General features: G+C 39.2%; 1 protein-coding gene across 4 annotated transcripts in view; it reads left to right on the top strand.

Moving 5' to 3' along the window:
* The window catches only part of ESYT2 (extended synaptotagmin 2), a 135,544-nt gene extending 122,509 nt beyond the window's left edge, over window positions 1–13,035 (top strand). For all 4 annotated transcript variants that reach the window (XM_034760015.1, XM_034760017.1, XM_034760018.1 and 1 more), the window contains 6 exons: window positions 518–903; window positions 1,718–1,816; window positions 5,193–5,324; window positions 8,446–8,551; window positions 9,610–9,659; window positions 9,744–13,035. In XM_034760015.1, coding sequence (XP_034615906.1) covers window positions 518–903; window positions 1,718–1,816; window positions 5,193–5,324; window positions 8,446–8,551; window positions 9,610–9,659; window positions 9,744–9,786 — 816 coding nt within the window. In that variant the 3' untranslated portion in view covers window positions 9,787–13,035. The remainder of the gene's footprint in view (window positions 1–517; window positions 904–1,717; window positions 1,817–5,192; window positions 5,325–8,445; window positions 8,552–9,609; window positions 9,660–9,743) is intronic.
* The last annotated feature ends 1,244 nt before the right edge of the window (window positions 13,036–14,279 follow it).

Raw genomic sequence — 14,279 nt, 5'->3', positions numbered from 1 at the left:
TTTTTAATTTGGGTGTATTTTAATTTACACAGCTTGTATTCCCAAAATACTTTGCAGAGTTAAATATAAACAAATTGGGGATAAGTTAGACTATTCTGGTGCAAACAAATCTGATGTAAGATGAGATTTCAAAAGAGATGAGGCAGAAAGCTACTTGAAGGCTTTCCAGATGGCAAGAGCTGCCGAGTAGACGATTCTTGCACCAACAGTGGCCATATTGTGGGAAGGAATAATGAGGATGAAAATGCCAGATGAGTAGGGAAAATAGTAATGTTGAGTAGTTTTAATAGTTCATTAATTTTAATATGCAATTTCCATTCAGAGAACCACATGTTGTGCTTTGCAGTGTGGAAGTATTCACATTACAGCAAGCATGAATAAAAGTTAGACTAATACTAAATGAAGGCACAAAACCATGCCAAAAATGTTTTACCTTACCAAAAAGCTGGTAGAAATAAATATGTATTCTTGTTTTCTTTATTATCATGTAGACCACTAATGTTTTTACTGCCTGTAGGTACTGTCTCTTGAAAAGCCAGAGAGGTCTCCAGATCACCAACACTCAGCCCAAGTAAAGAGGCCCTCTGTTTCCAAAGACTCAAGAAAAGCTTTTAAGCCTCAGGTCCCTGTTTCACCACCAGCTGATTCACACAAACCTGTCCCAGCTTCCCCAGTGATCGACAGTGATAAAAAGACTGATATAGCTGAAAAAAATCATCCTCCTAATGCCAGTCCCCAGTGGCCAACAGATCTCAGCCGAAGCTCCTCCAGTCTCCTTGCCTCCAACGTCACCTATTCTCCCAGCCACCTCTCAGTCAAAGAACCAACTCCAAGTATAGCCTCAGACATATCGCTGCCCATCGCCACACAGGAGCTACGTCAGAGACTGCGACAACTTGAAAAGTAGAGTGTTAAATACTTGTTTATTGCAATACACTTAAGTTGCTCTAGTAAACCACTGTCAGTACCAGTACCAAGAGGGAAGAGCTTACTCATTTTGATTTTTCTAACTGCCAGGACTGTAGTCAGCTTGGTATTTGAAAAACTGTCTCTGATCTTTCTGCTTCTTAACGCCTCAGAAAGAAAGATTCTGCAATTAGAATTTAGTTGTCAAATTTGTTAATGCACAAGGTAGAATAAATTCCAGCTTATGCTCCGTAGCAATATTGGCTGTGCAGTGCAAAGAGGAATGAAATCATTATTTTCATCAATAAAGTAAAGTATGCAAATGAGCAGACCCACAGTAAGGAAATAAGAAGGTACCATTTTTACAGTTATCTTTCAAACCATAACCACATTTTAAAGAAATGTCCATATAATATTGGTTCATTATGGACTAGTGAAATTCAGCCTACTTTTCCATGGGATCCTACTAATATTAATGTAACAAAGTCAGTTAGTTATGTTGAGTCTGGTCTTTATGAGTAGGTGAAAGGCAGGGTTGACTGCTAAAGGACTTAATGTGAAATCTAGGATGTTTAATAACCACTCTGTTTCTATTAGACTAATGAGGAATGCTGCAAATAATCCTCACTGGTGTTTAAATTTCCTTTTATTCTTCTTCTGCCATATTTGGAGTTCTCAAAGGACCTTCATGCTTCTCACTAAAGATAGTGTGGAGAAGCACAGCAACCATTCTACTTTGCAAAATAATTCAACTGATCTGTTCTTTTATATGCCATTTATATAACATGTAATGTTATATTTCTTTTCACAGTGGAACAACTCTGGGACAGTCTCCATTAGGCCAAATTCAGTTGACAATTCGTCAGAGCTCACAAAGAAACAAACTTATTGTGGTGGTGCATTCCTGCAGGTAAACACAGCATATCAAACTGTATATTTTTGCATGACGCTTGGCATACCTACCAATGTCCAGTCTCTTCCTCCATCCTCTTAGACTGGTCTGGTTGGCTGGAGCTCTTTTAAGGCCACATGTTAGAGTACGATAATATGCAAATGACAAAATCATATACTGTTGTACTCATCAGTGGTAGACAGACTAAATCACAAAATCGCCACTACTGCCGTTAGATGATAGTTCTCAACAGTGACATCTAGATTATATCAGCAGGAACTGAAAGCCACATGTAGGAGCTGCTGTCACTCTGTGAGAAGATATCCAAAACCCCAGTGCAATTTGGGGAGGCAGCATTGTCTAGTGGATAGGGGTATAGACCGAGAGTCAAGGCATGGGCTGTGTTCCCAGCACTCATCTGTTCTGTGACCTTGGGCAAGTTACTTTACCTCTCTGTGCCCCCCTTTCCCTTCCCATCTTGTCTGTCTTATCTATTCAGACTGTAATGTAAACTATATGCAGCAGGGACTGTTGTGATAATTGGGCTGAACTATGAGAAGTGAATGTAAGTTCATAATATTGTCACAGTAACCTGTAACAGCAAATGTTGGTGGGAGAAGGTGCAAAAAAGCAAGACAGAGGCTCAGCTAGTCCAAACAAAAATGCTGCTGCTATCATTTAAGGATTGTGTTAAGATCATGCTTGGTAAACAAGAGAATGGTGGAACCAGAAATCAGTGAACCAGAATTTGTGTGTTGAAAACTAGGACTAATTGGTGGACAAAATAATGTGGAGATGGGCTATTCCATCCAGCATTCCCTTTTGGGGTTCTTAAAGAAAGTAAGAGAAAAATGGCTACTGAAGTGAGCCTCACCATCTCCCCACCTTCTCTTATGGCCCCAGGTCACCTTCTTCCTAATCCTGAAAAATGTCCTGACCAAGCCAGGCCAGAGAGAGGGACCCAGATGAAATTGCCACTTCCACCAGCTTCCGCTAAATCCCAGTCACCACCTGGAATATGAAACTTTGTTGTTTCCTCTCCTCCTCCATGTGTCCTTTTCCTTTCCTACCTTATTTTGCCTCTTTAAACTTAATTTCTCCAATACGAATTTCTCCCTACTTTTACTCACACCTTCTTGTCAACTGTCTGTAATGGGCCACTCTCTTACCACTTCAAAAGTTATTTTTCCTCCCTTGGTATCCTGCTGTTAATTGATTTATCTCGTTAGACTGACCTCACACTTGGTAAAGCAACCCCCACCCTTTCATGTATTTATATCTGCTCCTGTATTTTTCACTTCATGCATCTGATGAAGTGGGTTCTAGCCCACAAAAGCTTATGCCCAAATAAATGTGTTAGTCTCTAAGCTGCCACAAGGACTCTTCGTTGTTTTTGCTGATACAGACTAACACGGCTACCACTCTGAAACATATCTCTCTCTTATTTCCTTCTGTCTAATGAGAGTCTAGCTTAGCCGGCCAAGAATACACATTTTGCAACACTGCTCTAAGCCTGTGACTAGAGAATCAGCTAAAAGCAATGCCCTAAACAGCCTGATGCTTGTACAAGTTTGGCAGGTCTCAGAGTAGCTGACAAGACCATCTGTTGTGCTTGTGTTTTTCCAGCAGTGAGATTGCAAGTGCAAGTCAGTATCAGAGACAGGAACTGCATTTTCTATCTTTGCTATTCTTTTTTCTCCCTGTTTGTCTTGTCTTCTTAGACAATGCAATTGGACTTTAATAACAGCCGCAACAACAGCACTATCCCTGCTCAACTAACTTCTTCTCTTTTCCTCAAAAGAACAGTTATTACTATCTTTGATACCATCTAAGAGACTGTTAAAGAAGGGGATGTTTTCTTTTAAAAATTCTCTTCAGCTAAAGGGAAAGGGAAAAGGGGATGTTGTTAAAATGAAAACCTTATTTAATACTTTGCATCTCAAATGCTTTAACTGTTTTTCCTTCTTTTTCTGTATCTCTAATAAAATACTAAAAGGATATTAATGCTGTGATTGCCATGGTACTAAGCAGGCTGAGGTCTCTGTATGCCAAATGCCAACCCTTGTTTAATACAGTTTAAAAATGTTGGACAGTAACTGGGTCATTCATGTGTAATACTTTAGACCACATATTCTATCCAAATTAATACAACAGGACTATCTCTTACTAAGTGTTAATATAGCACCTATCACAACAGGGCTCTGATCTCAATTGGTGCCTCTGGGTACTACTGCATTACAATTAATAGTACCTACTAATAAGCAATTATTGCTAGTGTAACAACATCCAACATTGCAGAAATACAATGCTGGTGGTAAACAGCTTTAAAAAGTTGACTATTGTCTTCACACTTACCTGTCAGAAAACTTAATGTATTTCAAAAGGCTTATTTCCACTTGGCTTGGTACTCAAAGCACAGCAGTTTTTCATATATTAAACATCATAGATACATGTATAGGAGATGAAATAAATTATTTGAACCTTCTAAATTATAGTGACAATTTTATAGAAGTTAAAAAGGGGGGAAATTGCTGTTAAGTAAGGCTATGATTTTGTCACGGAGGTCGCGGAAGTCACGGAATCCATGACTTCCAGAGACCTGTGTGACTTCAGCCCGCAGCGGCTGGGAGCTGCGGCATCCCACCATCACCTACAGTGGCTGGGATCATGGGTGTCCCACAGCTTATGGCCACAGTAGGTGGTGGAGGGACCCTGCAGCTCCGAGCCGGGGCCTGTGCAGGCAGTGTGGTGACCTTGCAGCTCCCCATTTTGTCACACATATTTTTAGTAAAAGTCACAGACAAGTCATGAGCTTCTATGAATTTTTCTTTATTGCCTGTGACTGTCCGTGACTCTTACTATAAATATGCGTGACAAAATCTTAGCCTTACTGTTAAGCCATGTAGTCAATCTCACTTGCAATGCAGGATTTTTCCCTAGAGTATATTTTGTTAGTTTTTTGTCCAACCTAGTTTGAAATCTTGCAAGCACTTGGGCTTTCTCCACTTATTTTAGGAGACTTTCCCACTGTGCAAAGTATTCAATTGTTAGGAATTTTTTCCAGGTCTTGTTTTGTTCATTTCATCGCATCATTCCAAGGTGTGTTCACAGTTAGTTCTCCCTAAACTAAACTCCCTAGTTCTTCTCCCTCTGCATTGTCTACATGACTCAAATACTTGTAGTTCACGTCATGTCCCCACTTAGTCACTGCTTGGCCAAACAATCATCAGCTGTTTCTTAATTTGACAAAGGATGAAAGTGTAAGTTGACCAAAAAAGTGCAGTCAAATTGGAAACTAGCACATTATCCTTTGTTGTATTTAACAAGCTATAACTATGTTCTAATCTGTTTTTTCTCTTTGGGTGGGGGTTCTCTTTGGGTTCTTTTATCACAGAAATTTAATCGCCTTTTCAGAGGAGGGATCTGACCCGTATGTCCGAATGTATTTATTACCTGACAAGAGAAGATCAGGAAGAAGAAAAACACATGTATCAAAGAAGACATTAAACCCAGTGTTCGATCAAACGTATGTTACATTTTCAGTTTACTAGTTTTACATTATGTAAGAGGCAAAGCTGTGAAACTTCTGTTGCATGAACTGGGGGTAGGCTGGAAATTTTCAAACAAAAAGTCAAGTCCTTAGATTCTTACTTAGGTTTTTTTTTTTTTTACTCTGTCTGTTCCCAGTGACTTCAGTAAGGCCTTGTCTATTCTGACAAAGATTTGGCCCTGTAATTCACCATCAGTCTCTTCTACCAACGGGAATTGGTGGAGACAGTAGTGTAGACAGGGCACTTGTTTTTATCGTCATATCATTTAATCCTTGAACTTGATCTTTTATAAAGCGTCCACTGTTGTTAGCACTGTGATGAATTACAGGTTCCACTTTTGCTAGTGCAAACACAGCCTAAAGACCTTTCTTTAGAGGTGAAAATTTTCAGACGTGTCTCACTGCTGCTAACTGATTTGACTCCACTGATATTAGGAATGCTGAGAGCCCTAGATGGGCAGCTGACTGGCATTTTAAGCTCTATGTCATCTAATCTTGCTCAGAGAAGTTCTAATTAACACATTTGTTCAAGTCGTGTTAGCAGCTAATGAGGTGTCTACATTATGGCTCTCACCATTCATAACACCTTTACAGACAAACAGGTGTTAGTAACAGTGGGAAACCTAATGTACGTAGGGCCTAAAAGTATTGCTTGTATTTTGAGTCTGATTCAGATCAAGACCAATTTTACAAAGGTGTCAGGGCAACATCCATGCACTTTGTAAATATGGTGTTGGTATAAGTGAAATTAGATTTTTATATGAATTTGTAATGCTCTCAAACATTAAATTTCTTATACAGCTTCATTGTAACCAACAATTTCACTCTGTTCTAACTCTCTTGAGAATCAACAGATAACCAAGTTCACTTTTAGTGGTTTTTGTGTTAAAATGATTAAAAGTTTAAAACTTACAAATATCTCTTGTGAACATAAGATAGGTTTAAAAAGCCAGAGTTGTGTCTGTTCCTATATATTGCATCATAAATAGTCTGCTTTCCATGTCAATTGGTTTCATGAATTAAAAAATATTAAATATTAAATATATTAAAATATTTAAAAAGTATGGATTTGATTCTGCTTCAGAGAGTAGGGAAGACTTGGGGCAAAATTTTCCTCTTCAGTCCACACTGACATGGATGGACATTGTATGTGAAGAATACATAGCCCAGATCTGCAATGTAGATAAGAGATTTAGGCTACATCAGAGAGAATTTTGCTGTTTAAATCAATATTTCAGAGCTTTGAAAATAAGCTGTGGCATATGATCAGACTTTGGGTTTCTAGAATGCTTTTCATATTCAAGGTGTGATCTGGAGTGTGTGTGCACGGCACTAGCTTGGCACAAGCTAGCGTGCTAAAAATAGCTGTGTGGACATTGCAGCTGCAGCTCTGCCTGAGTTCAAACCCAGTCAGTTGAGTGGGCAGGCGGGAGCCTGAGCTGCAGTGTCCATTCTGCTATTTTTAGCATGCTAGCTTGAGCCCTGCTAGCATGAGTCAGTCTACCCTGGCTGACCGACTCAGTCCCAACTACAGTGTAGACATACCCAGGGTGACCTGCGGTATTGTAGAAACCAAGGTTTACTGGCAAAAAATAGTAATCCACAGGTGGCGTTTGGCATCACAGAAAGAGCAACATTATAAATGATGGAATGTATGTATACATTAAACCTGTAAACAGAAAATCAAGGCACAAAAATAATAAATCAAAGCCTAAAAACACACAAGAAAGCTGAGGTTACTCCCAGTCTCCTGAGCAACATGGGGCAGTCATAGGCTGAGGATCTTAAATAGTGGCTCTTTTTCCTGCCTCTGGGGGATCATTCTGCCTGGAACTAGGCCTGTTTGCCAGCATGCCAGTACTGAGGCAGAAGAGGGTCTTTCAAAGTGGCATGTTTCCTGTGAGGATTATTTCCTAGCCTGCCTTGCAAGATTTTTCCCTTACAGAGCCAATCTGGAAACAAGATCTTCCCTTTTTAGAATTGCCATTGCCAAAGTGTCTCAGTCCCAGGTGCACCCTCCACACAAGTGAGCTCCCGACAGTGGCTTGACTTGCTCCTTCCCTTGCTCAGTCCTTACAAGGATTTGGGACTGTAGCAGGGAATGCTAGGGTGCTTGGCGTTTACCTGTAGCCGGCTCAGTAGACCAGCACATCTGGTCTTTTGGATAATGGAAGGAAAGGGACTATCTTCAGTCAGTCAGATGTTAGAGTAGCATCAGTCCACTTTGCTACCAGAGCCCTGGTTTTTAGATCTTTAAAAATAGACAAGAAAAACAAGAGGGTTGTTAAAATCCACGGAGGCTTCCCAAAGACTACATCTCCATCCTCCCCCTCCAGGTGACAGATTTGAGTTTCTTTGTTCGATAAAACAAAGTGCTTTGAAAGCAGTGAGTCAGGTATGGGTATTGCAGTGATAATAAATGTGAATGCATAGCTGGAGTCATTATGGTATAGAGACTTCCCTCACTCTCCAGAAGTGCAGAGGTCCCAGATGTAAAGGAACGAAATGCATTCCACTCTGTGAGTAGAGAGGATTTCAGAGTCTACTTGGCTCCTTGTATGCTGTTGTGGGGGAGAATTGGGGAGGGACTCTGCATGAGGGCCAGTGGCTCTGCTGGTGTCCAGACTCACCAGCTGTTTCCCCCTGGAGAATGGGGACATTAAGCCATGGAGTCTGATGCAGCCTTGAATCTTGATTATAAAATGTAAAGCAGCACTACAGCGTGGAGAGTAGGATTCCTCCTCCTATTTCCCCCAGATAACCAATGATCAGCCCATTTATTAGCACTAGGTATTAGGAACAGGCTCAAATGCGACAGCTCTGAACATTTGATTTAAGCACTGAACATTTTATTGAACAGAAATGTTGGACAGGACAGTGGGATTATCCTCTTCTCTTCTTTCTTTTTCTCGCTCTCTCTCACCCATACCTTATTTGTTGTATGTTTTTATTTTGTAATGTAAAAGAAATGCTCTAGAAATGGGTCAGTGAGAATTGTGGTGTTTAGCAGCAGCAGCAACAAAACTAGCAGAGTTCAAAGCATATTACATGTCTCAGGCACCAAATCCTCACTAAAATGATATTTTTTTCATGTTAGCTTTGATTTCAGTGTTTCTCTACCTGACGTGCAGAGGAGGACGCTAGATGTAGCAGTGAAGAACAGTGGTGGTTTCTTGTCCAAAGACAAAGGGCTGCTTGGCAAGGTAAGTTGAAAACAAGCTGAAAAATGTCATGTAGCAGGTCACAGCTATAAAGGCTAAAACCCTTGGGCCTAAGCCTGATTGAGTGAGTGCCTGGTTCACATCTGTTGTTTTTCAAAATCAGTGGCATTCTATACTTCAAGCCTCAGTGAGGACAGGAAAAAATGGCAAGGGATAGGAAGAATGGCAGACCAGAAGATGGCAGAAAGTGGGAGGATAATACATGCCTGCTGAAATATACACAAGTGCTCTAAATGGCTGACTTATTGATGGTACAGACAGATAAGGAGTAATAGAAATGGATGAAATTCCAGAAAATGATCTCCCAGAATTGCAGATCCTGAAAATGGGATCTGAGCCATTTGATTTACTTTAAATTATTATTCCTACAAGTAATTGTAGGGCCATTGTAAGGGCATGTGTACTTGGCGTTGAACTGAACAAGCAAGTAAAAGCACTTTTCAAAGTACACACAAGAAATTCACACACAGTAATCAAAATAACAAAATGTACAAAGGCATGAAGAGAACCTCTGTCAAAGACCTTCTCTACCCCTTAAAAAGTTAATCTGTCAACCCAATTCACCATGCTGCAAAACCTCTTTAATCTCCACCATGCCTAGGAAAGGTTTTGGGGAAAAATAGGCAAGACTTGCAGTCCTGGAAGTTACCGGATCTGGGCTCTGATGGACTGAGTAAGGGATTCCAGGCCTGAGGATCATTCACAATGAATGCTCTGCTGTCAGCTTCCTCCCATTTAAACTAGGGGGCTTTTAGCATGAGCACATCAGCCAGTCAGAGCTGCCATGATGTCACAGGAGCGAAAGTTGAGCTTTCAAGTGTCCTGGACCCAAACTACTTTATAGATCAAAATCAACAACTTAAACCTCCTCTAGAAATCAACCTGTATCAAATACACATGCCAGCATGTGTGTAAAATGCTCTCTGCTGGCAATATTGCTTTCAGTGTAGCCCAGTGTTAAACTCTTACCATTTAAAGAGAAGTTTAGACTTAAATATGCACCCAATGCATTGATCGTCTATTTAACATCCCTCTCACAGTTATTGATACCTCTGGCATCTGAAGAACTCACCAAAGGCTGGACCCAGTGGTGAGTATGATAATGTTTTGGGGGGTTTACAATAACATAACTCTATTTTAAATAATAATTCCCCTTTGCTTTGTCCCTTTTTAGGTATGACTTAACAGAAGATGGTACAAAACCACATGTAACCTAGGTGCCGTTAGACACCAGGAGTTCCCCCTAGCTTACTTTTGCCAACCTTTATATATTTTAAAAGCATTGTTCTCACAGATGTATCAATATTATTTTTATAGCTTCATTTATTTACTTATTAGACACATCCCAATAGTTTTATAACACTTGGACATTATATGTAGATTTAGCCAATCTTATTGTTAAACTTTGTATTTTAATTTGCTGAACTACTTTTCATGTTACTGTAATGTGCAATGGTATGGTAGAGTAACCTCTTGTGTTTAAATTGAACTTTATGGCAGTTGTACCTATTAGAAAGTGAAAAGATACTGTTCTGCTGTTTTCCTGCCTTGTTTTGTATATCACCGAGGTACACTGTACCATGTAAATATATACTATTTTTTTTATAATTTTTCCATCCTGGTTTGAAGTCCTAAGAAAACCGATCAAGGATAGATATTTTCTTCTAAATGCATGTTAAATTCTTTGGACAAATCTTGTTTTGCCCTTGCAGCAAAATGGTCTTAAAATGATTAATTTTGTGGATTTTTTTTAATTGAAAGACATTATTAAGCTTTGACAGTGCGTTTCTGGCCCTGTAAGGCTAGTAAAAGAAAACGTACAAAACATTAATATTTTAATATTTATATAGAAATGTATTATTGGAAAGTCATTCTAGAGAATATAATAAATGTGTTTTAGAGTTGAGAATTCTAGAAACATTATATGAAGAAAGGATTGTCATGGTCCATGAATCACAGCATATAAATCTGGGGTTTCATTTGGTGCAGGAATGAAGACTTATAAACAGTACAATATTTTATTATGCAGATTGACTTATTATTTCTTATTGGTGTAATTTATTCCCATAATTTATAGCACCGTACCTATGATCTTCTGAAAGAATGGTGAGGACAGTCACCTTCCATATTAGAAACCAGGTCTCCTAAATAACCACTCATGGACTGTCCTAACAATTGCATTGTCATTTCATGGACAGATAAGGTATATGAAGCATCTTATAATTCAGGCTCATCCAATAGACACAGTAGTCTTTTTATTATATGGAATATGTATAATATGAAAGTGGAGCACAAACTGGAAAAAAAACACTATGAAATCCAGAGTTTACACTCTTTCCGTCATTGCTTCATTGCTGCCTAATGTACCTGGTACATGAGGCAAAATGCACCCCCAATACTACCATGTGCCCGGTAGGTTCTTTTGAAACATTGCTGTATTCTTCTACCAGGACCCGCAACAATGTAGATAACACACACCAGCAAGAAAGTAGACAATTGGGAGTTGAGGACACACCCCTACAACCTTCCTGCTGTGAATCACAGGAAGACTGTTTTTGTATCCAATTTGTTTTCCTTTTTGAAAGCTTTCTCAGACTGTTATAAAATGTGCATTATGAACGCAAGAGACCAGTGCAGCTCTTTCAGAGCCATTAGCCTCATGATCTTGGGTAAATATGCAATCAGACAACAGAAGTGTATTATTTAGTTAAGAGTCTAGAATTGAGTCTTAGCCAAGAAAATTTTTTTAAGGCAGAATAAACTCCTGAAAAAATAGCTTTATAATATAATTACTAACAGAACCTTAATTCTAGATGTAGAATATACCTACGTTACTAGATATACCAAAGTGCCTACCGTAGATGTAGCCTGTTCTTTCCATCAAAATTAAGCATAAGCCCATTTTAGTTTGATGTCAATCTGTGTTTTCACACGATTTATCTATTACACACATACTCATATATACAGTGGAACTCTTTTATAGTGAGGTCATTTTATTTCACAGGACAGCTTCAGCAGACAAAACTCTCACTGGGAGTTCTGCAAGCATTTAGACTGCAGGATTGAGTTGTGCAAAGAGCCCTATAACCATAAGAAAACTGGAGAATTTTCCATTTCATATAATAAGTCTGCCTCTTGTTCAAGTTCACTAAAGGTTCCACTCTATATTAATGGGTATGTATAAATACATACACACACTCATTATCTACACACACAATGGAATATATTATGAAATATAACTTTGCTTGTGGAATAGTCATTCATCCCTTTACACTGTAGGGAGGAGGAACAGAGAGAGAATTGTTGTAGATGCAAATGAAGGTGCAGAAAGTAAGAGCTGATGTAAGTAAAGGAGGTGTAGCTCAGTGGCATTGCCTTTTGCCTCAGTTCAGCTTCTAGAAGGAAGGATTTTTAGTATAAATGTAGTTGACAGCTGTGGTTAACACCATGACCAGTGACGACAGGGGGTTCAATCCCTATCTAAAGGCTAAATTTCAGCCCCATACTATGGTTCAACTTTAAGTGCTGACTTGAGGAAGAAGTTAGACTTCGTGCTGGATCACAAATAACCGCATGTTTTTCCTTTTTTAGTCCCTAGGAGGAAAAGGTGGTGTTTGTGGTAAAGACAAGAGGTAGTAACACAAAATGGAGGAGAAAATGAATGTAGAATTTATAGCACAGATTTTCAAAATGGCTCAGCACTCACCATCAGGCCTAGATTTTCAAGATAGCCCAGCTCCACGTAGGTACCTAAAATGAAGAGGCCACATTTTCTAAATAACTGAGCACCCTACAGCTCCTGTTTGTTCTCAGTAGTCACCGGTGGGTGCTTTTTGAAAATCTGGCCTTGTGTAAAAAACGGATCAAAACAATTTGGTCCAAGTAAGAGTGTCTTTTTCTCCCCTCAGCAATGTTGGGGGGAATCTGTGTGTCATAGTAAATGTAAGTCCTGGCTTGTTCTTTTATTTGGGAAGAGAAAAAAGCGAGGATGCTTATTTTTCCTTTTATTCCAAAAAAAACCTGTCTCATTAGTAAGTCAAGGTTTGAATGTCAGCTGATTAGCTTTCCATGTAGTTTGTTTGTTTATCCTGTGCCTTAGAATATGAACATATAAAGGTGTTTAAAATATGTTTTAAAACAAAGATGAGCTTTGTTAGCTGTATTTATCAACATTTATGTTCTGTGGTATGGAAACGGTTTTTAGAAATGCTGCGCTTCACTGGGAAGAAGACCAGCACTCTTAAATTCAGAGCTGGCATAATCCAAAAACAAATCACCGTGTGTCACTTGGATTAAAAGAGATGAATCTTTTGTTTGGAATCCTTTCTTTAGCAGAGGTGTAGCAATTGGTGAGAGTTGAAATGAGAACAAAGTGTGATCTATTTTGTACAGATTGCCTTTTTTGCTCATGTAATTCTACATTATGATGCATGTATTTATTCAATAAACAGTTCATATGGAAGTCAGTGTGTTGCAGTTCCCTTTCATGCAGGCCCTTGCAAGGAAACTAACTACAGCATCTTGCAGACTTGAAAATACTAGTGCTTTCCATTTTCAGAGTTGTATGGTATATACATTGGCTACTGTAATCAACACAGCACTCCTAGGAGGGATGGAGAGAGGTAAGTAGTATCCAGTTTTCCTTAGAAAATTGAAGGAGAGAGGTTACATTATTTACCCAAAGCCACACAGTTTGTTAGTGCAGAACTGGGATTAGCACTCAGGAGTTTGTAGGTTCTAGACCCTGCATTATCAGTCTCCTCAATTCATGCTGACTCTCAAAACTATTTGCTGAAGGAGAGAAGTTGTCAAAATTCAAACACATTTTATGTTTCAGTTAGTCTTCACTTTCTGGAAAGATGCTGTGAGTGGAGACGCACACTGCTGAGAAGAGGTTTTTAAAAAAGGATTAGGCAAGATAAAGATGTATTTTTAACCACATACCAAAAATATTCTCTTGGATTTTTTGCAAACCTTCCAGAATCTGTTCTCATCTTGAAGAATGTATTAATGCCGCTCCTACTTTAGAGGTATAATTTCCTCTCTGTGAATGAAATGCCATCCACTGCTCACAGTAGGTGCATGCAATACTTAAGCACCCCTTAAATCCTGTTTTGAAGGCATCCACCTCTTCCCCTCTTTGTTTTATTAACACAATGTTGAGTGTCCCTGGCTCATTCTGTGCTACAGACCATACTGTATCTGATGACATGTCATCTATGGGAGGTTGTGAAGAGAGGCAACAATACATCAACAAATGTGTCTACAAATGTCTAGCTACATTACTGCCTGGAAGTACAACTCCAAAAGCAGTATCTCTGAGAATGACATCACAGCAATAACATAACAATATTTCTCACCAGGTTAGCATGGGACAGTTAGGATAGGTTTAAATACCAATAGTTAGGAACACTGGTGCTGCCATATTGCAATAGACCCAAAGTCCATTTAGTCCAGTATCCTGTCAGATGATGGTCAGTACTAGCTGCTTCAGAGGAAGGTGTAAGAACCTCACAGTAGGCAAATATAGGATAACATGCCTGCACATTGTTTTATCTTGATCTCTAATGGTTAGAGCAAGGGTAGGCAATCTATGGCACGCGTGCTGATTTTCAGTGGCACTCACACTCACCCAGGTCCCGGCCATCGGTTCAGGGGGCTCTGCATTTTAATTTAATTTTAAATAAAGCTTCTTAAACATTTTAAAAAC

Source organism: Trachemys scripta, chromosome 2, assembly GCF_013100865.1.
Source record: "Trachemys scripta elegans isolate TJP31775 chromosome 2, CAS_Tse_1.0, whole genome shotgun sequence".
Lineage (NCBI taxonomy): Eukaryota > Metazoa > Chordata > Testudines > Emydidae > Trachemys > Trachemys scripta.
Note: the sequence above shows the minus strand (reverse complement) of the source record. Positions and strands in the feature narration are given on the sequence as shown.